The sequence below is a fragment of the Arabidopsis lyrata genome (genome assembly GCF_000004255.2).
Source record: "Arabidopsis lyrata subsp. lyrata unplaced genomic scaffold ARALYscaffold_6, whole genome shotgun sequence".
NCBI lineage: Eukaryota > Viridiplantae > Streptophyta > Magnoliopsida > Brassicales > Brassicaceae > Arabidopsis > Arabidopsis lyrata.
Genome location: NW_003302550.1, coordinates 23494868 through 23522802, shown reverse-complemented (window position 1 = coordinate 23522802; position 27935 = coordinate 23494868). Strand labels below are relative to the sequence as shown.

Genomic DNA, 27935 nt, shown 5'->3' with positions numbered 1-27935 from the left:
CAGATCAAACTTCAAAAATATTTTTGCACCTTGGAGATGTTGGAGAAGTGCTCTTTTATTTGGCAGTGGAAACTTGACGTCTTGCAGATATTGGTTCAACGGCTTGTAATCGATAACTAATCTGAGTTTTCCTCTTGCTTGTTCTGCACGATTATTAACGTAGAACGCTTTGCATGCCCATGGAGAGTTTGTTCTTGAGATGATACCTTGATCTATCAATTGATTGCATTCCTCATTTGCCTTCTACAACAGTGTTGGAGGCATTCCTGCATGACTTGCTTTTGTTGGTGTTGTGTGTACATCTTCCTTGAATGGTAGGGATACGAAGAAGCTTGAGTTTAACCATAGCGGATGATTACACTTTTGAAGGAACTCTGTGTGTGAATCAGCACATGATGTCATCTTTAATTCTTCTTCAATTTTGTTGAATTCCGCAGATGCTGAGTCTTCGATTGAGAATAGGCGATGCATCGTGGTAAAAGCTTTGTAGAGATTTTTCCATCTCACACCTCTTGGTTCCAAAGAAATACCGAACTTCTTCTTCAGTACCGAATAAGTATCCCACCCAAGGATTAAGTCTTTACCAGGTGCAGATGAACCTAGTACTTCCTTAGTAACTTGACATCCAGGGAAAAGCTCTATCGTGATTGGTTTTGATTTTAGCTTGACCGTCAGGGATCCAGCATTCGCGACTCTGAAATCTTGTTGATGAGGCATCCACATGGCTCGTGAGAGAATCTTTGGATTTATAATTGTTGTATGAGCTCCTGTGTCGAAGAATGCGATTGCGTGTACTGGCTTTTCTCTTTTGGAAGGATCAAAGATGGTTACTGGTAGATGTGGTGTCTGAAGTTCATCTTCTTGAGGCATCTGGGTAATCTTGAAACAACAATCGTCTTTTTCATCTTCGGATGAGGATTCTGAAGATTCGTCATAATCTGAATAACTGTATATAGCATCATTCTCGTCACTATCGTAAGATAGTATTGACTCAAGATCATGGTTATCAATATCAAGATCTGGAGCTATCTTGGATATCGAATGAATGAGATATTGCTTCTTCTTTTTAGACTTGTTTGGACAGTCTTTTGCAAAATGCCCCGTCTTTCTGCATAGAAAACATCTTGAAGTTTTCTCGAAGCTTTTCTTCTTCCTAAAGAATCGCTTGCGTTTAATCTTGTTGAAATATTTTGACTTCAAGAATGATTTCTTGGATCCTCTTCGGTCTTTTCGTCGTTCTCCACATGAACATTTCTTCTTTTTCGAACATTTGATGTTCAGATCTGGGCGAGCACATATCTTCGAAAGATGCTTTGACTTGTCCATGAATTCTGACCAAAATTCTTTTTGCTTACAAAGCTTATCAAGGGTTCTGAACACCTGCTGTTGGATTTGTCCAATCGAGATTTCTTCGATTGTCTGCCCTTGATCTCTGATATACAGCTTTGTTTGTTGACTTAGGTAATCGTCTATGGATGAGAGATAAACTTGCTTCAGGCTTGGATTGTTTAGACCATTGAGAGCATAATACCTTCGAGTTTGTCGCTCGAAATGCTTTGCTAAGTCTCTCTTCTTCAATGAACAACACTTCGCTGTGTAGAACTCTTCTTGTAGTTGTTCTTTTAAATGATTTGGGGTGCCAACGAATTCTCTATGTATTTCTCCAAGAAGTAGAGGTATCGTTGTCTGATACACCTGCTGCTGACGATATTCTCCAAGTGAATTCCACCATTCTTTTAATGCGCCTGACAGTCTTGATGTGAATTGTTGTATCACCACTTCTGTTGGGGAAGTGATAGCTTCGGAGGTCATCCATGCATGAAATTCGTCAAGACGACTATTCCATTTTTCAAAAGGAATGTCATCGAATGTGAACACCATTATCTTTGATGCAAATTGTTTCTTTGGTACGCCTTGAGCTTCATAGCTCATCTCTTCGTCACTGGAAATTTCTTCATAGATTGGCTCTTCTTTTGGAATATGTGACTCATCTCCGATTGCAAACTGATTTGGAAGAGATTCATCTGTTTCTGATTCATCGACGGAAGAGGTTGAATCCGAAAGAGCTGAAATGTGAGTCATTGTAACAATTGGTAGCGACTGCTGCTCTTTTGATTGAACTTGCAATTGTCTTTCATCATCAGATGTTTTCATAAGATTGTCTAGTAAACTTGACATCGAAAACTCGATCATCGCAATTTCTTCTTCTTTTGCAACATCTTCTTTCTTGTCGTCCTGAGCGGACTCATGGCTTGATGAAGATGTGAAGCTTGGCTTCTTAAATAGAATGATGATAACAATGGTGACGATGATATATTATTATGATGATATGATACTACGAACTAGGAAGGCTCTCGACCATATGAACTAAAGCTGGTAAGATTTCATTTATGATCAAAATTATAATTACTCCTTATATTTTTGATTCTTGCTAATACCAAGTCTTCTTCACTCTTTTTTAGAAAGAAAGAAACAAATATTAAAATGTACTAAGAAATATATAAGAGGTTATATAAGAGATGGAGGAAAGAAAAATAAAAATTTAATTTCACAATGGTCAACAAAACGAACATTATGAGATTCATCACTGAATAACGGACATTAATTACTATCTCAACACCTTGACTTGCTAGACCTCCCATGTTTTCCTAAGATCGGTTGCTAACTCATCATCTTATTATTGCTCAAAACTTTACAAACAAAAACCATTAAATTCAGTTTTGCCCAAAATGTAATATTTAAGAGAAATTTTAAACCAATATCGGGATACGCATACTTTGGTTGATTTGAGAAAAACTTTGCAACAAATGCGAAATTTAATTTTTGTTCCTTCAGCTTCTCCCTAATAAATATGAACTTTGGTTTTGAACTTCTTACAGGATAAACCATTGTGGCATAAAAACATCATATTTGAAAAAAAAATATTATGACTTAATTATGATTATTCCTTTGAAATAATTTTCTTGGTGTTATATTATTTTCACTCTAATACATACATGATCGCTCTTTCTTTAGATATAATGGGAAAATGGGTAGAAAAACCTACACTTTTCCTAAACATATTAAAAAAACCTCACCTTTTAATAAATGGTAAATAAATCATAATATTAATAAATTCAACCTATTAAAAAAATCGCTATATTAATAACAAAAATATGTAAAACAATTTAATTTATGATTTATGTTCATACGCAAATCGTATAGAAGCTACAAAAATAACGTACACACTTTTCTAATTATTATACCTTACCAAAACCTTCATATTCTTTACAGATTTTGTACAATTTTCATATGTTATTATAAGGTTACAAATTTATGTTTTGGACTTTTGGACAAAATCGAGAACATGAGGAGTTACCATGAAATCCTCCATGAGTAAAATCGATTCTTCCTCAAACTCTTTGTCGTAGACAACCGCACAATATCATCATCAACGCTAAAACGGTAAATGATCCAATCCACAATAAAAGGGAGATAACCAACAATCAAACAAGAAGACGAAGGGAAAAAATGATAAACTTCAGAGGGCGGTGTAGTTGAAATTAGGAAGGTTTGAATGCAATCTAACAACAGATAGTTCTCAAGGAGGTATCTTGCTTTCATCACGGACCATGTACAAGTAGGTCTTCTAATGAGATATTGCAATTATTGAGAAAAAGATTCAAAAGGTTTCCATTGATTTTAATTGTGGTGGATAAGATTCATATATTGAAGATTATGAAAGCCTTGCAAAACAGCAAACTATCCTAATAATTTTTTGTGGATTCTATAAAACATAGATACTACCAAAATGAAGACATAAGTTCATACAAAAAAAAAAATTGAAGACATAAGGATATATACCACAAGAAAATAAAGATTCATATGATAAGTGTATTTCCAATCAATGAATAAATTGAAACAAAGTATTTTTCAATGGTTTACTTTATTTTATACTTCTAAAAGAACATTCTTAGTAGATTTCATCTCCATATTTTTAATTTTCAAATTTTACACATTTGTTTTATTTTATGCAATACTTTAACAACATCATGATTTTATCTAATTAAACATTATTCTATAAATAAAACTACATCACAAAACATAAATAAGAAAGAAAAAAAAACATATTACAAATAATCAATTAAAGTGAAATATGAGATTTTTTACCTTTGATTTTTCTATATTACATCACAATTTCTTAGAACTGTGTATTAAAAAATATTTCTTTATTTTCAAAATGAAAGAAAATGTGAAATTTTAAACATCATCAGAGATAGTTTTAACAAAAATTTGAGCCGTTAAAAACCGGTGAGTGGTACAAATGTTTATTATGATGAGGAGAAGTAGAGAGGTTTGCAACTGCTTTAGCAGTTGCGTTTTACAATTATTTCCGTTCGGTTCGACTTTGGGTTTGATGAACCCCGGTAATTTACCACTCGCGTTGTTTTTTTCCATCCCAAAATGATCATGAATAACTTATTAGGCTTGGCCTTCAAATTTCTGTCCATTTTGACATCTATTAATAGTCTCAAGGTTCACGTAATTGAAATATCAGGTCATATAAGAGAGTTGGAGTTTCTTTATCACATGCAATTATGAAAACCCTCGAGCTTCCTCGATGAAAGTTAGCAAACCCCCCAAAGGTGAGACATTTATTGATACTTCCGTGGATATTGAGATTGATACGGTTTCTAATTTAAGGTTTTAAAAGAAAAGAGAGTGGGATTTAACAAAAGTGTTTTTCGAGTTTGAGCTGATCAAACTCGTTCTACTGGTCATCGGTAATAACTTATTAAGAAAAAAATCATAATTAAAACTCTTACAGGTATACTTTTTGTTTCACTGTTCTCAATATAGAATAGTGATAATAATGGTGACGTCGTGACGATGATAACATGATACCATGACCACAAAGGCTTCACTACAACCATGATAAGATCAAAGCTCATGAGGACGATGACTAAAAGTCACCAACATATATAATTGCATTTGCTAAGTTTTGCATATCAAAAATATTGTTCATCTGATATGACCAGAAGTGGTCATCGAGCGCAAATCCTAAAATTTGATTTTTCTACCATCTTAGAACTCCCTCAATGCACTGCAAAAATTCAAAACAATCATGGAACCCAACGTAAGGCAAATGATATGGACACAAGCGCAATGATATGAATACAGAGGGACAAACGCATAATCTGTGATGCTCATTTAGGGGCATTCTTCATTGGATAATACAGAGGTGGGAGAGATATCCTAGATAATTGATCGTTCTACAGTCTTAGAACTAAGTGAATCCCCTGCAAAATTCAATCATCGACCTAAGGCAAAAGCACAAGAACAGTTGCATATCCCTAAAGTCGAATCATTCATCTTTAACACACAAACGCAATCATGTGATACATAGCAGATTAAAGCATAAAATATGGAGCTCATTAACGGGCAAGTAGAACACAACAGTATCTATGATGCAAATAAGGAACAGTCTACAAGATAAAGTATAAGATAGAGTACCCACACAAGCAGTTCGTAGCAGGAGGCAAAGCAAAATCAATCATCAGCTTCATCAGTCTTTGTAGCACCAAAAGGGTCATGATTAGGCCCTACTTCTTCTCCCATATGGCGCTGCACAAGCCGTTGCAGATCAGACATAACCTTAGCCTCGCGCTTGGCCTTCTCCTCGTAGTTAAACATGGCCAATGCTCGTTTGTCTTCAGCACTGTAAACCTGGTTTTCCTTTCTGATACGAATAGCATTCATCCTTTGATGCCTACTTCCACTCATCACATAACCAAGATCCTCAAACTTCTGAATCTCTTCAGCATTAAGACCCACTTCTCCTCTACGAGGAATACGTTTACCTTGCTGAACATACTGTGCTATGGCATCTCCTTCACCAGGCCTTAAAGCACCACCATAACTGATGTGACCTTCAGCTTTAGGTAATGGCATTGGACCAACATCAGCTTCTTCCTCTTCATCATCAACAGCTGAAGATTTCTTCTTTGATTCAATCATCTCTTTGAACTTCTTCAACTCTTCTTCATCAAGTTCAAGCTCAGTGTTCTTCACCGTTTCTTCTAATTGCATCTTCGAATCATCCTCCTCTATACCATCGCTTTCAGTCTCTGACTTCGTTTTCTTTACCTTGCTTCGTTTCGAGCTAGAACCCGAAGATTTCTTCCGCCTCTTGCTCTTTGACTTGGTGTCTTCCTCCCCAGACGAAGAAGCACTAATCTCGGATTCCTCCGCTTTACTATCTTCATCGCTGCTCTCATCAGAGTCACTGTATCTCGTCTTTCTATAATGACTTCGCTTTTTCCTACTTCTGCTTTTCTTCTTCTTAGAACTCTTCCTTCTTCGTCTTCTATCTTCATCTTCCGAATCACTCTCTTCAGATTCACTATCGCTATCATAAGATCTCCTTCGCCTGCGCTTAGACCTAGAGCTCTTACTCTTCCTCTTCCTAGATCTCAAACCATCAGATTCAGATTCCGAATCTGACTTCCCAGAATCAGATGTACCTTTCTTTTCTTTCCCTTTCGAATTATTATCTTTTTCGCCGCCGTTCTTATCCAGAATCTCGTCGACGTTCTCATCGGAATCCTCGTTCTGATCTCTAGGTGGACTCGGTGTGTTCTCCCAAAAACAGAACTTGGCCGATTTCCTCATCTTAAGCCGTTTCTGCCTCCTATATTCCTCGTGACTTAATCCCTTCAATTCTTCATCGGAATCTGAACCAGATCTCCTTCCGTTTCGATAATCTCGATCCAGATAGCCATGATTCTTCCCAAATCTCCTCGGAAGCGAGTTCATCGTCATTCTCGAATCCCTAATTCACTCCGACGACGACGACGACGACAAAAACAAAATCTTATCAGATGATTGAAAAATTAGGGCTTTTGAGCGAATATATACACTTTTTCATTATTGGGCCATGAATAGGCCCAATAAAAAATGATCTAACATTCATTATTCACCACTGAAAACATGTATTTTTACACAAAGCACCCCACATTTTAATTAGAGTCAATTGAGTCCTCTATCTATCCTTGTCGTCGTCTTCAGATGGCAAGTCTCTCCATCTCCGCCGTGTCTCTGTCGCCGTTTCGACCACAGACACAGACTCGTCTTACAAAACTCAGTCCCCGAACGAATCTCCACTCATTCTATCTCAAACCAATAAGGATTAACACGAAAATTAGAAGTTTGGGTGGGAATCGGAGAGAGCCGAAGGATTCGAGATTCAGTGATGAAAATGGCGTAGTTGATGACATGGAAGGTTTCTTAGACAATCTATCTCTCGAATACGACTCCGTTTGGGACACTAAACCCTCTTGGTACAATCTCTATTAAGTCCCCAATTCTTTTTATTTCCAAGTAGTTTGGATTTAGTGTGTTAAGACTTATTAGGAATCGTATTTGTTGGTTCTGAATATTGTTAGAGCTTAGATAGAGTGTGTTTAAAGAGTCTAAGTTTCACTTCTAGGTGGAGCAATTTCAGTGATTATGCTTACTCATGAACTTGTTTGAATCATATATGAAGCTGAATATATTGATTGATGCTACTTAGAACAAGTCATACCCAATGAAAGTTTCATGACTTGTGTTGTGGTTCTTCACCCTGTTTTAGAAGAAAGAAAGACAAAAGTTTGAATCTTTGGGTTAGGAAGATAGTGAAGAACCAAAATACTGTACAGATTATTGGGTTTAGAAGGGTTTATCATTTCAACATTCAGCAACTACTGCTTTGAATATCTATTGATCTGGTGTGTATTTGCAATCGAAAACTTTACGGTTCTTCTTAGACATTTTCAGGGCCTAGTGTTCTTCCATTTTTCTTGAGATATGGTTGTGAATAAGCAACTGGATAATGTTTCTCAGGTGTCAGCCATGGACGATAATGTTAACGGGTTTATCAATAGTGGCATGTAGCTGGGTAATACTACATTCGGTCATAGTTTCATCGCTTGCTGTTGGTGTAATTGGCGCTTGGTGGTACATTTTCCTTTATAGCTACCCAAAGGTGTGAATCTCTCCTTTTAGTCGAGTTACTAAAGAAAAGTGTGTAGCTTTATTTTCTAAGTCCGAGTTTAAGTAAATTCTTGTTTAAACTTCTTCAGACAGTGCTAGTTTCTATTATCTTAGTGAACAGGACTCTCTTTGGTCATATTGAGCAAATCTTGCTCTCTTTGTTTTGAGATCTGATGGTTTTGTGTGTTATTTGGTTGTTAAAATTGGTTTTCAGTCGTATTCAGAAATGATTGCTGAGAGAAGGAAAAGAGTAGCTGATGGTTTTGAAGATATTTACGGCAAAAACAAGACTTCATAGGACCTTCTCAATCCTCGAAATAACATTTGTTGCTTGCATAAATCTCCTTCCCTTCTATTTGTGTATAATAACAATCATCTATGGATTTATGATCTCAATTTCATTCACAGATGTTTGGATACAAAGCTCTTGATTTCAAACACCTATGTAGAAAGTGAGCAATAAAATCGAATTGAACCGAGAATATACAAACCGAAATGGAACCAAATCTACGGAAAACTCATTACTGAAACCAACCGAATTAAGTGCCATCGAACTTAATAAACCAAACTAAACCGGACCGAATTTAATCCGGATCATTTTTTCAGAAAATCAACCGAACTGAAGAACCAAAATGTTAATGGACGAGAATCATGGAGAAGGAAGGGTAAAAATGTAATTCCAAAGAGGTCATGGTCAACGGAATGTATCTCTTAAAATAGAAGTACAAATGAAAATGGATCGGGTTAAAATCAGAAAATTGATCCGAAATTCTGAAATCGGATCTTTGAAATTTTTTTGGAATATAAATTCGAATTAATAATGAAAAATCGAAATAAAATCAAATATTTATGAAAATCAAATAAAATCTGATTGTACTTATGGTAACTAATACTAAAAGCATATTCCAAACAATATTATACATTAATTACGTATAATAAATTTGTTCATATATTTTTGGGACTAATTCCATAACAATCAACGTTTTTGTCATTAATTTCGCTCATTTTAGCCAATTATCATTAATTGAAAGATATTTTACTTGCTTCTAATTTCTAAAAAATTTATCACAAATAACACATCTGTTTTATAAATTAAATTGATATTTTTATTTTGGTAGGGTAAATTAAATAGATATTTTTATTTTGGTCGTGTAAATTAAATAGATATGAAATCTATGTAACTAATTTTAATTTAATTAGATTAAATCGAAATTATGATATTTTCATACCTATAGCTTACCAAAGAAGTTTAATTTTCAATTTATAAAGATTTCGTGAATATGATTTTAGAATTATTCAACAAGATGATAAGTATTTATTAAATTTTGTAAATCATGAAAAATAATAATTAATTTTTAATCATTATACTTCATCTTTCAATCTCTCATCTAACAAATAAGATACATATTCTATTATGGGGCTTTTGCAAAAATACTCCTTTTTCAATGCCCCTTTTCAAAAATGCCCCTTCTTTATAACTTTATAAAAAATGCTCTTAAAAATATAAGATTTACCCAAATATGTATGTAACATTATTAAAACATATACAAACTACATTTGTATGTATCTAAAATCTTATAAATACTTTATAAATACCTTATAAATGCATTTTAAATACCTTTAAAAACCTTTAAAATATCTTGTAAAACCTTTGAAAAACCTTAAAAATCCTTTAAAATAACTTGTAAAACCTTTAAAAACACCTTATAAAACCTTATAAATACTTGGATCGAGTCTTCAAGTAGTAGTTACAATCCATAAGTACCTTATAAACCTAATAAAACTTTATAAAAATTTCAGATTTAAAAAGGGGCATTTTTGAAAATGGACATCTAAAAGGGGCATTTTTGAAAAAGGGCACACCAAAAGGGGCATTTTTAACAATTTCCCTTCTATTATTACTATGTCCAAACTTCATTTTGTTGTATGACTAAATAATATCCCCATTAGAACTGTCAAAGCGAGTTAATTTGTCCCGTTAAGTCCGTTTTGCGATAGACAAAAAATATTTTGACTTGTAGTTAGTCGGTCCGCACGACCCGCGGGTAGCATATATGAAATACAAATCCGTCCCGCGAATGTATGCGGATTTGCGGGATTGTCCATGGATTTTGTTTAAATAATTTTAAAGTAACCAAAATTTAAAATACTACTAAAATAAATAAATCAATCAATATACTATTAAAAGTTTGTTTAAATTACCACATGTTGAATAAATTATAATTATATCAATAAATACTAATATGCGGGCTGATCCGCCAACCCGCGGATGAAAACCGATTAAACCTATGACCCACTGCGAATTAATCCATGTGTCCCGCTTATTTGCGGATTTAATATATTTTCCCAAATCTGCCCCATAGTGAGATGATGTGGGCTCGACCCGCGATTTTTGATCTATTTTGACTGCTCTAATTCCCATGAATCGTCTAATTTAGAATTTTAAAACACAAAATTCTATTTTGTAAATCATAATTAATACGATGGGTATATTTAGGGCTGGGCAATCGGGTACGCGGGTCGGGTTCGGGTCCTTCGGGTAGAGAAGTTTAAGACCCAATAAGGTAAATCTAAAATATCGGTTCGGTTTCGGTTCGGGTCCAATCGGGTTCGGGTCGGTTTGGGTTTAAAATTTCAGAACCGCTAAATACCCGAAAAAATCAGGTACCCGTCGGGTTCGGGTAAATTATACCCAATTATACCCAAATACCCAAAATTTTACCCTAATACCCAAAAATTTGCCCAAATACCCAAAATTTTTACTCGAATATCCGATTTTTATCCAAAATTTTATCCTAATATCCGAATTTTTACCCAAAATTTTACTCGAATAACCAAAATTTTATCCAAACATCCGAAAAACTTACAAATATCTCATGTATAAATATATTTAGTCTTAAGTATTTAAATATAAATGTATTTCTTTTTTGTAATTACTCTCGGATATTTGAATATAAATATATTTAACTCAAATATTAGATATACTAAAAATTTTATATGTAATTTCGGGTAATCGGGTACCCGTTCGGGTATCGGATTTGGATCGAGTTTTACCCTATACCCACGGGTACGACAATACAAAACCCAATAGGGTAAATAGCTAATACCCGTACCCGCCCCGAACCGGTTTTTTTGGGTCGGTTTCGGTTTGGGTTTTCGGGTCCGGGTTTTTCGCCCAGGCCTAGGTATATTTATAAACAATTTTACATTTTCTCTACAATTCGTTATTATGAATATTTATAAGTATACTATACGATTCGTTCTACTAAAAAACACACACAATATTAAACGCAACGTATAGAAACTAATATATACGTGTAACGGTGAAATTCATTGTGATTCATCTCTCTCCACTGCGAGTGCGAGGCTAAATCCGACGAGAGACGGCGATGCCAAGCGGTGGTAACGGAGCCAGTAACGGAGCCGGTAACGCAGGAACAAGCGGAAACATTCCGATGTATAAGCCATACCGTCACCTGAAAACCCTAGAAGGTCACACGGCGGCGATCTCTTGCGTCAAATTCTCCAACGACGGGAATCTTCTGGCTTCCGCTTCCGTCGACAAAACCATGATTCTCTGGTCAGCTACGAACTACTCTCTGATTCATCGTTACGAAGGTCACTCTAGTGGTATCTCCGATCTAGCTTGGTCCTCTGATTCGCATTACACTTGCTCTGCTTCTGATGATTGTACGCTTCGAATCTGGGACGCTAGATCTCCTTACGAGTGTCTTAAGGTTCTTAGAGGTCATACGAATTTCGTGTTCTGTGTTAATTTCAATCCTCCGTCGAATTTGATTGTGTCTGGATCGTTTGATGAGACGATTCGGATTTGGGAGGTGAAGACTGGGAAATGTGTTAGGATGATTAAAGCTCATTCGATGCCGATTTCGAGTGTGCATTTTAATCGAGATGGATCGTTGATTGTTTCGGGAAGTCATGATGGTTCTTGTAAAATTTGGGATGCTAAGGAAGGAACTTGCTTGAAGACTCTTATTGATGATAAATCTCCAGCTGTTTCTTTCGCCAAGTTCTCGCCTAACGGGAAGTTTATACTCGTTGCTACGCTTGATAGTACTCTTGTAAGTTTAAACTTCTTGTTGGCTTAATCTGTGAATCATATCTGGATATGAATTGAATAATGTAGCATTTAGGTTTCGAATATGCATCATGTATCGGGGATATGAACAAAAGGTTAAGAATCAGACTTTCGTCTAGTCTTTGATGGATTCTTGTATTTTGTTGATCTTGAGACCATTTTGATACAGAACAAATATAGTAATTCAACGTTTTAATTAGGACATGAAAAAGAAGTCAAGTGTTGAACTTTCGTCTAGTCTTTGATGAGTTCTTGCATTTGTGTTATCTGTTGATCTTGAGAACATTTTTTGATACAGAACAAAATGTAGAATCTGTGATTAATGGATTCTCTTGTAATGCTCTTTACTAATGGATTGATTCATGTTTGTATTTGGATCAAAAATTTAACAGAAGCTGTCCAACTATGCGACGGGGAAGTTTCTGAAAGTGTACACAGGACATACCAACAAAGTGTTCTGTATCACATCGGCGTTTTCTGTAACGAATGGGAAGTACATTGTGAGTGGATCAGAGGACAATTGTGTGTATCTGTGGGATCTTCAACAGAAAAATATACTGCAGAGATTGGAAGGCCACACAGACGCAGTGATCTCAGTGAGTTGCCATCCGGTTCAGAACGAGATAGCTTCATCGGGAAATCATTTGGATAAAACTATCAGGATTTGGAAACAGGATGCTTGAGAATTTCTTAGAACATGAATAAATATATGTAATGGAAACAACAATAGTTTTAAGATTGTGAATCTTGACAGATTTGTTGTTTGATCTGAACACACTATTTTGGATGAAAATCTCTTGCAAGTTGGTGAGTATTCTTATTCTATGGTGTATTATGATGACATGAGATCAGTGGTTTCTTAAATTGCTCATTGCTCTCTCAATTTAAGATCCAAACATTTATTTTTCATAATTATCCAAATCTTTCTAATTATAAAATGTAGTTCCCTTCCTTTTACCATTGAGCTGGCCAGAGAGATTAGTTGACTACTGAGTGAGCAACTTTCTAATTATAAAATGTAGTACAGTAAAATTTTGAAAATTAATAAGGAAAGAACTCGTGAAATGAAAAAAATAAACGTGATCTTTTCTTTAATAACAACAAGTTTCACGATACTATTTACTAACGAAATTATATTTTAACTTTAAAAACAAAATAACAAAGGGGCCCGAGTTAGAGGAATCTTCCCAAGACAAAAATGTTTTCCCTTTGGATTCCAAACACAAGACAAAATAAACCGCCTTGTAAAAGGTTTAAAAGAAGCAGTTTACAGTCGATAAACCACTTCAAAAACCATCATCATAGGTGAGAAAGTCGAGACACAAAAAGCACAATTTTGAAAGACATCTCTTTTCACCTATATGCATGTGTCTCTTCAGGCACCAAAAAAGCATGGTCACTTGGCTGAAAGATGGAGACAAAATTCAAAAGTCTTTCATGATGTCACAAAACTGAGAAGATCAGCCAAAAGAATCCACTACAAGGAAGATAAAATGGGTGTTATGGCTTGCAAGTACTTCTCCTGCTAACCTTTTCTCCTCTTGAGGATGAGAGTGAGGAGGGGATTTCAGAGGTCTAGAGCCTAGAGTGACTGACTGAGCGGAATGGGGTATATAATATAATGGACCTTTGTTGAGAATACTATAAAGAAGTATGAAATATGTGTGAGAGAGAGAGAGAGAGATATGAAATATTTTTGAGATAAAAATTTTATGTGATCGTTGATCTGTTACTGAGAAGGAGATCTAGAGAGAGAGATATAGAGAGAGAAGAGATATATATATATATATATATAGAGAGAAGATATATATATATATATATAAAGAGAGAGAGATATATAGAGACCTAGCTTTGTGAATTAATAACGTTTCTGTTCATTCATCGATCTAGAGAGAGAGAAGGGAGATGAAATACTTGATAAAATGGTTGGAATGTTTTTGCTCATGTTTTATGAGTAAAAGTACATTCAAATCCAAAATGAAACAAATCAAATGGATATTGAATAACAGTTGGTCTAAATATATTTTAAAATACATCAAACAAATGTTTAATCCAACAACAACAGCTTTTAATGTAAATTTTCAAATACATAATTGAATAACACTTGATTTCAAAATAGATTCAAATCCATTAAAAACCCCAATCCAATAGCCCCTTCTTTAGATCCATAAACGTCGCCCAAAAACGTTTACATCACACCATGAGGTCCTCCGTTAAGGTGCCAAAATGAAAGAATCTGGTGCCACAAGTTTACAAAACGCATCCATTAATGATAGTATTCAGTTACTTCATCTTCAACTAGTAATTTAATAAAGCCTAATAAATAACAATTAGTACCTTGGTCTTAAGGGAAAATCCCCAACAAATGTGACATCCCATCTTTTTTTTTTCAGCGTCTCCAAAGGAAAGCTAAAAAATAAACACACACAAACAATAACAATATATATTGGCCACACACAAAAAATACCCATCATGGAGAGAATCGATTACATGACTACGTTTGGTAAATGAAATGTTTAGTTACGTACTTTGGTAGGGAAGTTCTTCTGCTACCATTAGAAGCTAAACAATTGTTGCTTGATACATCCTATTAGAGGGAAAAATAAAGACGCAATAATGGGATATATTTATGACTTATGAGTAATTGTAAATGCATTTTGTTTAGCAGTTCCAATGGTTAATATAGAACTTACAATGTATCGAATGGATTTGAAGTTCCCCGCGATTACTGAATTCAAAAACTTCACAACTTCTCCCTGAGTAAATTTGAGATTCAATAGTTAGGGCTCATATGAGTGTTACATTAAGAATGAAATATGCCACTAACAAAATTTGATATGGTTTAATCCTTCACCTCTTGGAGAGAATAACAATCACGCAGTATTAGTGTCTCGAGAGGACTCTCTCTGCATCTATCTCCCAAAACCCTACCATCAAAATTTTATGTCATGAGAGATCTTGCAAATATATAGAAACCAAGATGATATATCATTTCATTGTGTTTAAAACCATATGAACCTCAAAAAGCTCCCATCGATTTCAAATGTTTTGGATAGATTGATATACTTAAGTTTACGAAAACCCTGCAAAAAAATCCCTTAGTAAATGTACATGTACTAAATGAAGTGAGAAGAAATAAAGGAAGAAGAGCCATACCTTAAAAATGATTCGGGCCATTGCCTCATTTAGATTGAAATTTAGGAGTGTTAGAGAAGTTAACTTGGGGCAGTTGGTCACAAACAATTCGATGGTTGAATATGTTATGATGCCTAATCAAAATCAACCAGACACAAAGTAGGTAAGCTTAAGCAAACTTGTGAGGAAAAAATAAAGGAAGCCCCACCATATAAAATTTTTACCTTGAGAAAAGTTATCTAAGAATAGATGCTCTATCAAGCAACATTTTATCGCAAGTAACTCTATTATCGGCTCTAAAAAAACATTCCTGACAAAGAAAAAAAAAGTGTAATTGTTCCCAAAGAATTCGATAGAAGATGCATCTCTATTATAAGAAAATGAAAGGCAAAAAAAAAAAAAAAATGGAGATTTCATGCAATTCAAATATACAAGAAGTATAGTAAGAAAAAGGTAGGCACTCTAACTTACACTCCAACAATCTTCAAATCGGTTAGATTGGCGCAGGCTGATAATGGAGCCAATAAGGAATCAATGTACATGAATCCGATAGAGTAGATGTGTAGGCTTCTCAAAAGATTCCTAGTCGAATGGAAAAACAAAATACCAAATAAGAAACATGTTAAAAGAGAAACAGAAATGTCGTCACTGAATATATTGATGATCAAGCCAGCAATCTATACCCAGTAAATTGTAGTGGAGCAAGACAAGAGTTTGTAAACAAAGATGGAACGTATCCGGGAGCATCACGACGACCAAGTTTAAGGGATCTGCACGCATAAACGCAACCAAACCAATGAGAGATGGTTACATATATATATTGATCATCAAGTTCAACTAACATAGTTAAGAAATGCAAGCACCTGAGTTGTTTTCCAGAACGATTGATCAAAGTACTCAAAACTCGGTCATCAGCATGTTGAAATGCTGTTGTCAAGTCAATATGAGAGTAACATAAAGGGTCCATGGCACTCTTGTTGAGCATTGTGCAGCATGCAGAAACTTGCATCAGGGACTTTGTATCAAGCTTCGAAAATATCTGATTATCATCATGAATCCATGAGACATGCAAAAGGCTAGCTAGGACCATTTCATAATGCATATATAATTCCAGATTGGTGGTTACCTTGATGGTGAGGTCGGAAGGGAGGAACCAGGAGATGGAATTGTGGAGTGTGGCTCGTTTCTGGAAGCGACGTTTGGTGGATTCGAGAAGAAGCGAGAAGCGTTCGAGAGTACGATCGATGAGTTGATCTTGAACGGAGTCATCACTAGAGGAGAGAAGATTATCAAGTACTCGATCGAATGAGGATCTGATGGACAGAGATGGAGAATCCGGAAACGTAAGCAAGGAGGAGATTATCGAATCCATTTCGCTTTGACTGAAATCTGGAGAGTCGGAGAGACCGAGGGGACTAGGGTTAGGGTTTTCGCTGGAGGAAGAAACTGAAGGCAACATTGCAAAGGCCTTTTTTTGTTTGGCTCAGATTTTCCCAACTATCTTATTTATTATACTAACCGATCGATGATTTCTATGTATTATACAAAGTTTCTCAAAATTATGCCTAGATTTTTTCAACTATGGATAGTAATTTTTGATATCCTAATTAATTCTGCCAACCCATATCCGTTGTCAGTAGATCTTTTACCCAAATTAGACATGCCTAATTTTTTTTCACTATCAATCTCGTTGAGTTAATTTGTAGAAGTAAAACAAAATGTTTCCACGACATCTTTTGATCTGAATTTACAATTAATAGAGTCAAACAATATCACTTGGTAAACAATATCCTTTGCGTGAAGATGTAACACGACCGAGTTTATGGGATCACTTTTCTTCATCTGGCCGGTGCCTTCGTTTCTCCACCATCTTTTGGCGACTGCGTTGTTTCTCTTTCTTTGTCATCTCTTCCAAGATATTTCTCGCGTTAGGGTTGTTGTGTGAACTAGTTGTAAAGTCTGTGTCTTATTCATCAAAGTAAAGAAGTATTTATACAAAGAGAGTTTCTTATTCTTGATAATCGTATCTTAGGTAAAATATATTTACATACAGTATATCGTTAGCCTAATTAATACCTCCCTACGTTAAGTGGACAACAATCTCTCCAACATTGGTCTTTGTAGAGCCTTGGTGAAGTCGTGAAGAGATCAGTGACTTGGTTATTGGTAGAAATGTGTTTAGAAAATCAGATTGTGATTTCAAAATTTTCTTTCGATAACCCGTTGCACTCGTTGTAAAATCGTTTATTTTTTCTTTAAATATAATTTAACATTACATTAAAAAAAAAGTGTTTAGTTTTGAGTTTGTCTTGAACAGCGTTGCGCACTACTTGATGCAATCCGATTCCATGTGTTTAGTTCTCTCATGAAATGCCGGGTTTGCAGCTATATGAATAGCTGCCTGACTGTCGTAATGTAACTCAATAGGGTGTTGATTATCAAACTCCAATGTCTTCAGAAGTGGTTTTATCCATTTAAGTTCTTTAAGCGTATAAGCCATTGCGTGATACTCGGTTTCATGCTCCGTGTCTTGTTTCTTTGTTTTCCAATTTGTTGGGAGTATATTTGTCCTTACATTTTCATTAATGTGACATTATATTTTTCTGTCAAGCCATCTCAGAACAGGTAAAAGTCATCAATCAAATCCTCAAAGATTAATTATCCGTTTGAATCAGGACAGAAGGTGAATCTCTCAAAGTAGTCCTGCATCACATTTGGACATTCAATTTCTGAGGATAAGAGACAGTACAGCATCTCATTTACACTCTATGTCCTGTTTTAAGATTCCCACTACCATTTTCCAGAATATCACTGCTCTGATGGCATAGTTTTGGTGGAGACCTCAAGACATAAGGAAAGAAAAACATTGGAAATCTCAGGACAAGATCACTTTAACTAAGGCAGAAAATTGTTTTAGGATTTAGAAGGATTTAACACATCTTTATTAGGTAAAAAAAAACAAATTAAATATGTCCACGAAATGTCGAAATCTTTTGATCTGAATTTACAACCAAAACCACTAAATTTGATAGTGATTATTATTCATCTAGATTTAGCTAAAAACAAACAGATTTGGCTACAACTGTGACATCTGATCTTTGTTCTTTCAGCTTCGATAATATGTACCTACATCAGACGACACACACACACACACAACAACTGTGTCATTAGTACGCATAGTTGTGATATTATAAATGGTATAATAAACAAAATCAGAAACTAAAACTATCTACTTACTTTCCTACGATAATTTCCTTGCCTCCATCAGCAATAACTTCACTTGTTACGTCCTAATAGAGAAAATCAAGGAAGATGTTATGACGTGTGAGTGAAGTCATTTGCAAAAACAAATCAAGTTTAAAAGCATGGTAACTAGTTCAGTCTATATAACCTTTTGGGTCATACAATTTTTAAAAACTAGTGAAAGAAGACTAGCATAATACACATAGTTGAGAATAAAACATATCAACTTACAATTTGTCGAATGAATTTGAAATGTCCGTTGAGAAGTGAATCCAAAAAATACCCTATTTCTCTCTGGATATCAACATAAGTTTTCAGAAAATTAGGAGTTGTGTAATTAGGAATACAAGATGCAAAATTGATACTTAATTAATGTGTTTTATACTTACCCTCTCTAAGGAAGGACAGTCACGCAGTATTAGAGTCTTGATTGTACTGTCTCTGCAGCTAATTCTCAAATCCCTGAACATCAAAATATTCCTCATAAGAGATTTGATAATAAGATATTGTAATTAATGTTTGGTCATTACAAACCTCAAAAACCGACCGCTAATTCCAGGCGTTTTAGACAGATTCATGTAGGTAAGCTTAGGAAAACCCTGCAAAAACATTTCAATTTGTTAAGGGTTTTGTGAACCAATGATGGTACGCGGTACCAAGTGAAGAGAGAAGAAAAACACTAAAAGGAAGCCATACCTCAGCAAGATTTCGGGCTGTTTCTTCCTTTAGTCCAAAACCTACGAGCTTTAGCCAAGTTAAGCTGGGGCACGAGGTAACAAATGCCTCAACCGTTGAAGACGATAGGCCTGTCACACATTGTTAGAGCTTGAGCCTACCCGGGAGGGATTAGAGAGGAAAGTTCTACAGTGGAAAAAGTTTACCTGATGCAGGAATTAAGTCGATATTGTTCTGTAAGAATAAACGCTCTATTAGCAAGCGAGGATTTTTAGTGAGCGTCTTTAGTACTTGCTCTAGTATTTGTTTCCTGTCACTTAAACACCGAATAATGGAAAAAATTGTAATGTTCTAGAATAAAGCATAGACGATGGCACCTCATAAGATCAGTGAGATTTGGACAATCAGAGTCATGAAACAACTTACAAATTAGCAATCATAAGATCAGTGAGATTTGGACAGACTGATAACATAGCGCATAAGGACTTGGTTCCTGTCGATACGAGATTGTAAAGTTGTAGGCTTCTCAAGAGACCACTAGTTGAATGGAGAAAAGACAAATAATACCAATAAGAAGATCAAATTTGGAATCAGATTCAAACAATATCATGCTCTTGGTAATCAAGAAAAATACCCATTGAACCCATGATTACGAATTACTGAGGTGAGACAAGTGCTTGTGAACGAAGATCCTTTGCGTGAAGATATAACACGACCGAGTTTAAGGGATCTGCATGTACCACATGCAAGAGATAATCACAAACACAAAAGCAGAGAGAAGGTTCTAATTAATGTAAAAAGATTACACACCTGAGTTCTTTTCCAGCTTTGTGAATCATACTACACACAATTTCATCAAAAACGCGTTTGCCACCCATTTTCAAGTCAATGTGAGAGTAACATAAAGGGTCTATAGAACATTTGCGGAACATGGTGCAACATGCTGAAGCTTGCATCAGAGACTTTGTATCAAGCCCTGAAAACACCTGATTTTGTAAATACAATACATGAGACTTATCACTCACGAAATCATATCCTCACATATCGTTAATAAGACATATCACTTGTCCAAACACAAGATTGTAGTTCTCTTCATCTACCCCCAAAACAGAACACAGATCTTTAGATTGTCTCTAAAACATTGTAGTAATTTGAGAATCGATCAATCGCCTCCCAAGAAAAAAAAGAGAGCCCTAAAGCAACGTAGAAGTTCATTACCTTAATGGTGAGTTCTTCAGGGAGGGACCAAGAATTGTAATTGTAGTGAGTAGAGCGCATTCGAGAGAATCGTTTGGTGGATTCAAGAAGAAGAAATGCGAGTTTGTTAGTACGATCGATGAGACGATCACGAACGGAATCATCACCGGAAGCTTCAGAAGCAGAGTCGAGAACTTGACCTAGCACACGATCGAAGGAGCAACCAATAGAATTATAAGGCGAATCAGGTAACAAAAGGAAAGAGGAGATAGTCGAATCAAAGTCATTCTGGTTGAAATCTGGAGCTATAGCAACAGAATTAGGGCTTTGGATGGAGGAGAAATCATCACGGCACTGTCGCTTAGGGTTTGGAGTTTCCATAACGTTTATTGGCAACGAATTTGGCACGTGTTGCAGAGTATTTATATGTGCTATTGCTTTTAAATTTCTGGATTAATTATTGCTAAAAATACTTATAAAATTGGTTTGGATTTACTTTCGTTTTTTTTTTGATTCTCTAATTAATTTAATTAATGGTCAAACTTCAACTTTAAATCATACTTTACAAAGAAAAAGCAAAAAAAAAAAAAAAAAAACTTGAAATCATCAAAACTTTTCAATGTTATTTATATCCAAATAAAACCACAACGTCACTTTTTTGTTTTTTTTTCTAATTCGTTTAATAATTTCGTATGTTTGTGCAAAGTTCAAATCTCCCAACAAGAAGAATCTTAAGCAAAAGAAACGAATAACTTCTCGTGAAATAGTTCAATAACGAACACTAACGGATTACCAACACTAATCATAACAAATAATCGACATTAAAGCCCATGTCCTCATCTTCTGACTCATCCTCATCCGATGCATCGTCCGATTCCTCATCCGAGTCATCTTCGTCGTCCACTTCATCGTCCTCAGCTTCCATCATCTCTATCAGCCTCAACTCTTCTTCATCGCAGACACCATAAGGCTTTTCGGAACTGAAATTTTGCAGACACAAACTCATTTTTGAATTCAAGGACTTCGATAGCGTCAATCACATGATTATTTTTAAAGCCTATTTATTATAGTAAACCAAGAAGAAGATTAAAAAAAAACCTAGGCAATGGAGGAAAGTCCGCCACAAATGTGACATCTGATCTTTCTTCTTTCAGCCTCTCCAGAGGAAAGCTACAATTTATGGAAAATATAACACAGTGAGTCATTAGTACGATTCTAATTCATACGATGTTAACTATCTAAACAAGAAAATGTAGGATCAATCGGTTACTTTGGTTTGTTACATCTCTTGCCCCTGTCTGAAGATGCTAAGCCGCGGTTACTTGAAATATCCTATTAGAGTAATCCAAAAAGAAGACGATTAAGATTAAAACCAAGTTATACTTTTCATTTACAGAATTTGGCATAATCCGGTAAGAACTTACAATGTGCCTAATGGATTTGAAGCTCCCTGTGAGTAGTGAGTTGAACGGAGTCATCACTAGAGGAGAGAAGATTATCAAGTACTCGATCGAATGAGGATCTGATGGACAGAGATGGAGAATCCGGAAACGTAAGCAAGGAGGAGATTATCGAATCCATTTCGCTTTGACTGAAATCTGGAGAGTCGGAGAGACCGAGGGGACTAGGGTTAGGGTTTTCGCTGGAGGAAGAAACTGAAGGCAACATTGCAAAGGCCATTTTTTGTTTGGCTCAGATTTTCCCAACTATCTTATTTATTATACTAACCGATCGATGATTTCTATGTATTATACAAAGTTTCTCAAGATTATGCCTAGATTTTTTCAACTATGGATAGTAATTTTTGATATCCTAATTAATTCTGCCAACCCATATCCGTTGTCAGTAGATCTTTTACCCAAATTAGAGTAGACATGCCTAATTTTTTTTCACTATCAATCTCGTTGAGTTAATTTGTAGAAGTAAAACAAAATGTTTCCACGACATCTTTTGATCTGAATTTACAATCAGAGTAAAAAAATATCACTTAGTAATCAAGGAAAATACCCATTAAACCCATGATTAAGAATTTGTGAGATCTCATCTCATGAACGAAGATCCTTTGCGTGAAGATAAAAATCCTTTGCGTGAAGATAAAACACGACCTAGTTTACGGGATCTGCTGGTTGTACAAAAGGAAACCATAAGAGATGATTACATAAACACAAAAGCAGAAAAAATGTAAGAAATAGATATTGGGTGAGCATCGATATCATCCATGTCACTCGTGATACAGATCTTGGGTGTAGTTTATCCTCTCAGGATCCGATCAAATCATCTTTTGGTGACTGCGTTATTTCTCCTTCTTCGTCATCTCTTCCTAAAAATTTCTCGCGTTAGGGTTGTTGTGTGAACTAGTTGTAAAGTCTGTGTCTTATATATTAAAGAAGTATTTTATATAATTCCTATTCTTGATAGAATCGTATCTTATGTAAAATATATTTACATACAGTATATCTTTAGCCTAATACCCCCCTACATTGGTGGTACGAAATTCCGAACACCAAGCTGGACAATAACCTCTCCAACGTTGGTCTTGGTGAAGTCATCAAGAGATCAGTGACTTGGTTATTGGTAGAAATCTGTTTGGTATAGTTTTGAGTTTGTCTTGAACAGCGTCGCGCACTTGATGACAATCCGATTCCATGTCTTTAGTTCTCTCATGAAATACCGGGTTTGCAGCTATATGGATAGCTGCCTGACTGTCACAATGTAACTCAATAGGGTGTTGATGATCAAACTCCAATGTCTTTAGAAGTCATTTTATCCATTTAACTTCTTTAAGCGTATAAGCCATTAAGTGATCTTACTCGGCTTCAGCGCCAATGAGCATGAAACCGTGTCTTGTTTCTTTGTTCTCCAATTATTTGGGAGCATTTGTGTCCTTACATATTGATCAGTGTGACATTTTTATTTTCTGTCAAGCCATCCCAGAAGAGGTTAAAAGTCATGAATAAAATCCTCCAAGATTACCAGCTTGAATCAGGACAGAAGGTGAATCTCTCAAAGTCAAGCATCACATTTGGACATTCAATTTTTGAGGATATGAGACAGTAGCCTTAGCCTTAGCCTTCCCAACTTACACTCTATGTCCTGTTTTAAGATTCCCACTACCATTTTCCAGCAGATCACTGCTCTGATCATGGCATAGTTTTGGTGGAGACCTCAAGAGTACATAAGGAAAAGAAAACATTGGAAATCTTAGGACAAGATCACTTTAACTAAGGCAGATAATGAGAAAATTGTTTTAGGATTTAGAAGGATTTAACACATCTTTATTAGGTAAAAAAAAAAGCAAGTTAAATATTTCCACTGAATCTTTTGATATGAATTTACAACCAAAACCACTAAATTTGATAGTGATTATTATTCATCTAGATTTAGCTAAAAACAAACAGATTTGGCTACAATTGTGACATCTGATCTTTGTTCTTTCAGCTTCGATAAAATATACCTACATCACACACACACACACAACAATTGTGTCATTAGTACGCATAGTATTATAAATGGTATAATAAACAAAATCGGAAACTAAAACTATCTACTTACTTTCGTACGATAATTTCCCTGCCTCCATCAGCAATAACTTCACTTGTTACGTCCTAATAGAGAAAATTAAGGAAGATGTTATGACTTGTGAGTGAAGTCATTTGCAAACATAAATCAAGTTGAAAAGCATGGTAGTGAAGGAGATAGAAGACTAGCATAATACACATCGTTGAGGAAAAAAAAAATATCAACTTACAATATGTCGAATGAATTTGGTGTGCCCGTTGATAAGTGAATCCAAAAAATACCCTATTTCTCTCTGTATATCGACATATATTTTCAGAAACTTGGAAGTTGGGACATTAAGAGTACAAGATGCAAAATTGAAACATAATGTGTTTTACTCTTATCCTCTCTAAAGAAGGACAGTCACGCAGTATTAGAGTCTTGATTGTAGTGTTTCTGCAGCTAATTCTTAAATCCCTGAACATCAAAATATTCCTCATAAGAGATTTTGATAATTAATGTTTGGTCATTCAAAACAAACCTCAAAAACCGACCGCTAATTCCAGGCGTTCTAGACAGATATATTCATGTAGGTAAGCTTAGGAAGACCCTACAAAAACATTTCAATTTGTCAAGGGTTTTGTGAACCAATGATGGCAGTACCAAGTGAAGAGAGAAGAAAAACACTAAAAAGAAGCCATACCTCAGCAAGATTTCGGGCTGTTTCTTCCTTTAGTCCAAAACCTACGGAACAAATATAGTAAATTCCGATTATTTAACATTTTAATTAGGACATGAAAAAGAAGTTAGGTGTTGAACTTTCGTCTAGTCTTTGATGAGTTCTTGCATTTGTGTTATCTGTTGATCTTGAGAACATTTTTTGATACAGAACAAAATGTAGAATCTGTGACTAACTGATTCTCTTGTAATGCTCTTTACTAGTGGATTGATTCATCTTTGTATTTGGATCAAAATTTAACAGAAGCTGTCGAACTATGCCACGGGGAAGTTTCTGAAAGTGTACACAGGACATACCAACAAAGTGTTCTGTATCACATCAGCGTTTTCTGTAACGAATGGGAAGTACATTGTGAGTGGATCAGAGGACAATTGTGTGGATCTGTGGGATCTTCAACAGAGAAATATACTGCAGAGATTGGAAGGCCACATAGACGCAGTGATCTCAGTGAGTTGCCATCCGGTTCAGAACGAGATAGCTTCATCGGGAAATCATTTGGATAAAACTATCAGGATTTGGAAACAGGATGCTTGAGAATTTCTTAGAACATGAATATATATATGTAATGGAAATAACAATAGTTAAGAGTGTGAATCTTGACAGATTTGTTGTTTGATCTGAACACACTATTTTTGATGTTTTGGAATGGGATGAAAATCTCTTGCAAGTTGGTGTCATGTATTCATATTCTATGGTGTTATTATTTATGACATGAGATCATCTATGCTCTCTAAACTTAAGCTTTTTTTAATAAGAGCTACTAAACGGACCTACTAATTAATTAAAGGAAATCATCAAATTTAAAACAGATGTGGATATTTTTTTCAAGAAAAGACCATTATTATCCTAAAACGTCGTCGCCGTCACATGCAGATACTCAGCATGATTTGGCCTCTAGGATTAGGCAATAATGCAGAAAAGAAATATCTGTGCGGAAGAGACATACCAAGCCTTACTCCAAGATCAGAATCCATGAGCTAAAAAATCTGTGATTTACTCAGCTTCACCAGGCATACAGAGAGGAGGAGATCGAACCGATCTTCATGCACCAAAAAAGCATGGTCACTTTGGCTTTCATGATGTCACAGAACTGAGAAGATCAACCAAAAGATCCACTACAAGGAAGATGAGATGGGTGCATGTTATGGCTTGCAAGTACTTCTCTAGCTAACCTTTTCTCCTCTTGAGGATGAGAGTGAGGAGGGGATTTTCAAAGGATCTAGAGCCTAGAGTGACTGACTGAGCGGAATGGGGTTTATAATATAATGGACCTTTGTTGAGAATACTATAAAGAAGTTAATGGAATTATATATGCTTTGTCTGTGCTCATCAATGAATCAAATCCTCTCCAAGATTACCAGCTTGCATCAGGACAGAGAAGGTGAATCTCTCAAAGTCCAGCATCACATTTGGACATTCAATTTCTGAGGATATATAGAAGGATAATGTTTGAGAAGAATTTAACGTACATCTTTATTTGGAAACCATGCACACCATCTTTTTTTTTTTTTTTTTTGAATGAATGTTAAATTTATTCAACCAAAAAAGTCTTTTGTACAATGAATGCAACCTTAAATCGAATATTGTTTTGAAAGAATTCTAAGTATAAAACTAAGAACACTAGGTCCTAGATTCAAACCATAAGCGGAGTCCATCTTCGAGTTTGCGAGGATCCAAGAGACGGATTGAAGAGATTCTGTTGCGAATTATGCGATCAATAAACTTGATTATTTGGTCTGCAGCACTTGGTGATTCTCCATGTCTACGTTTGTTTCTTTCCAACCAAAGTGTATGAACAGTTGCTTGGAAAAGAATGCGTATAATGAAGCCAAGGGTACCTTTGATCGATGAATCTGATAGGAGAGATATGATCCCGGAGAAACTGTTAGTGAACCTTCTTTGAAGAAGTCGACTTGCCAGCCCCTCCCAGATCCGTGAAGAGAAAGCACATGAAAAGAAAATGTGCTCCTGAGTCTCCATCGGTGCTTGACAAAAAACACATGATGGGTTCACTCCCATATTCCAAGAGACCATACACTCACCAGTGGACAATCTGTTTTTTACCGCAAGCCATGTCAGGAAAGAGTGTTTCGGGATAGAATCCGAGAACCAAACACTCTTAACCCAACTTATTTTTTGACCTGCAGTTCGAATTTGTTGCCATGTTTCTGAGGTGGTAAACCGAGCTTTGAACTTGTTATCTGGTCTCCTCCACAAGGATACGTCCGGTTCAGAACAATGTCCCTGTTTCGAATTCGTTCAAGTTCCAGCTCTACCCGATTTAGAAAGTCCACACGATGATGCCTTGTTCTGTGATTTTGAAGAGCTGCAGCCACTGTTACTTCCGAGGAGATCCCAAAATCAATGAAACCTCTATCACCAAGAGTATCATGTAACCGACCTAGAGGGCACCAATGATCATACCAAAATGATGTTTGGAGCCCACTTTTTATCTCCATTGAGTGAAACTCCTTCGCCTGCGCTCTGTACTTAAGCAACTTCCTCCACATCCATGAACCCAAGGAAGTGGTGTCTTTGACAGACCAGAAGGAGCTAGACCGAATAAGCTCTCTTTGTATCCAGTTTACCCAAAGTGATTTTGAACCTGAAACGATCCGCCAGATGAGCTTAAAACAACTGACCTTATTCATCTCAACAACAGATTTTAGCCCCAAACCACCTTCATCCTTTGGCTTACAAACATCCTTCCAAATAACCTTATTTTTCCGAGAGTTAAGAGACGGGCCAGACCACAAAAATGCAGCACAAATTTTTTCGAGCTCTTTGACACAAGCAGAAGGCAATCGGAATGCAGCGATCCAGAAGTTTGTTAGACTTGCGATCACTGAGCGTAATAACTGCAATCTCCCCGCAAACGACAAAAATTTATTCTTCCATGAGTTGATACGTGCTCTGATTTTTCCAAGTAACGGAAGACAGTCAGAAAGTGTCATCCTCTTAGTCATCAGAGGCAGTCCCAAGTAGCGAACTGGTAAAGCTCCTGAATCAAAAGGAAAACGAGCTAGTATGTCCTCTCTGTTAGTCCCAGAAATACCGGCCAAAAACAGAGTTGATTTCTCCAGACTTATACTCAAACCTGAGATTTTTTGAAACTCCTTGAACACTGCAAGAATTCCTTCCATGGAAGCTGCTTTTCCATCCGTAAAAACCATTATATCGTCCGCAAAACAAAGATGTGTAAGTTTCATGTTTTTGCAGCGAGGATGAAATCCTAACGTCTTAGCCACCGCAGCTTTGTCAAGTAGAGATGATAAGACATTCATACATATGACAAAGAGATATGGAGAGAGAGAGCAGCCCTGCCTTAACCCTCTT

At 35.8% G+C, this 27935-nt stretch overlaps 6 protein-coding genes across 11 annotated transcripts; 2 read left to right on the top strand and 4 right to left on the bottom strand.

Annotated features, from left to right (window-relative positions):
* Positions 1-4789: 4789 nt before the first annotated feature.
* On the bottom strand, positions 4790-6869 carry LOC9310967 (NKAP family protein). 4 transcript variants are annotated; one of them, XM_021022512.1, is made up of 2 exons: positions 5494-6869; positions 4790-5083 (listed from the first exon to the last, which is right to left on the bottom strand). In XM_021022512.1, the coding sequence occupies exon 1, from the start codon at positions 6799-6801 to the stop codon at positions 5530-5532; it is 1272 nt and encodes a 423-aa protein (XP_020878171.1). In that variant the 5' UTR covers positions 6802-6869; the 3' UTR covers positions 4790-5083; positions 5494-5529. The 4 variants fall into 4 exon arrangements, with proteins under 4 accessions (XP_020878171.1, XP_020878169.1, XP_020878173.1 ...); XM_021022510.1 differs by having other exon boundaries at positions 5498-6869; XM_021022514.1 differs by lacking the exon at positions 4790-5083 and adding an exon at positions 5118-5279.
* Positions 6870-6976: 107 nt separating this feature from the next.
* Positions 6977-8495, top strand: LOC9310966. The gene is made up of 3 exons (XM_021022515.1): positions 6977-7319; positions 7864-8005; positions 8228-8495. Exons 1-3 carry the CDS (start codon positions 7048-7050, stop codon positions 8309-8311), a joined length of 498 nt encoding a protein of 165 aa, XP_020878174.1. The 5' UTR covers positions 6977-7047; the 3' UTR covers positions 8312-8495.
* Positions 8496-11351: 2856 nt separating this feature from the next.
* Positions 11352-12887, top strand: LOC9308890 (COMPASS-like H3K4 histone methylase component WDR5B). The gene is made up of 2 exons (XM_002874852.2): positions 11352-12095; positions 12505-12887. Exons 1-2 carry the CDS (start codon positions 11403-11405, stop codon positions 12793-12795), a joined length of 984 nt encoding a protein of 327 aa, XP_002874898.1. The 5' UTR covers positions 11352-11402; the 3' UTR covers positions 12796-12887.
* Positions 12888-14121: 1234 nt separating this feature from the next.
* On the bottom strand, positions 14122-16909 carry LOC9308889 (F-box protein At4g02733). 3 transcript variants are annotated; one of them, XM_021020654.1, is made up of 12 exons: positions 16374-16898; positions 16111-16286; positions 15931-16017; positions 15719-15829; positions 15472-15557; positions 15269-15381; positions 15131-15195; positions 14967-15039; positions 14806-14868; positions 14641-14699; positions 14450-14521; positions 14122-14348 (listed from the first exon to the last, which is right to left on the bottom strand). In XM_021020654.1, the coding sequence occupies exons 1-12, from the start codon at positions 16704-16706 to the stop codon at positions 14306-14308; spliced, it is 1281 nt and encodes a 426-aa protein (XP_020876313.1). In that variant the 5' UTR covers positions 16707-16898; the 3' UTR covers positions 14122-14305. The 3 variants fall into 3 exon arrangements, with proteins under 3 accessions (XP_020876313.1, XP_020876312.1, XP_020876314.1); XM_021020653.1 differs by having other exon boundaries at positions 15931-16286; positions 16374-16909; XM_021020655.1 differs by lacking the exon at positions 14122-14348 and having other exon boundaries at positions 14443-14521; positions 16374-16896.
* A 1039-nt stretch (positions 16910-17948) lies between these two features.
* Positions 17949-20839, bottom strand: LOC9308887 (F-box protein SKIP17). The gene is made up of 11 exons (XM_021021749.1): positions 20384-20839; positions 19976-20151; positions 19800-19895; positions 19592-19702; positions 19372-19481; positions 19187-19296; positions 19025-19089; positions 18880-18952; positions 18722-18784; positions 18485-18537; positions 17949-18373 (listed from the first exon to the last, which is right to left on the bottom strand). Exons 1-11 carry the CDS (start codon positions 20741-20743, stop codon positions 18304-18306), a joined length of 1287 nt encoding a protein of 428 aa, XP_020877408.1. The 5' UTR covers positions 20744-20839; the 3' UTR covers positions 17949-18303.
* Positions 20840-20965: 126 nt separating this feature from the next.
* LOC9310965 (F-box protein SKIP17) lies at positions 20966-22059 on the bottom strand. Its single transcript, XM_021021750.1, has 4 exons — positions 21787-22059; positions 21633-21694; positions 21461-21532; positions 20966-21342 (listed from the first exon to the last, which is right to left on the bottom strand). The coding sequence occupies exons 1-4, from the start codon at positions 21838-21840 to the stop codon at positions 21165-21167; spliced, it is 366 nt and encodes a 121-aa protein (XP_020877409.1). The 5' UTR covers positions 21841-22059; the 3' UTR covers positions 20966-21164.
* Between the last annotated feature and the right edge of the window lie 5876 nt (positions 22060-27935).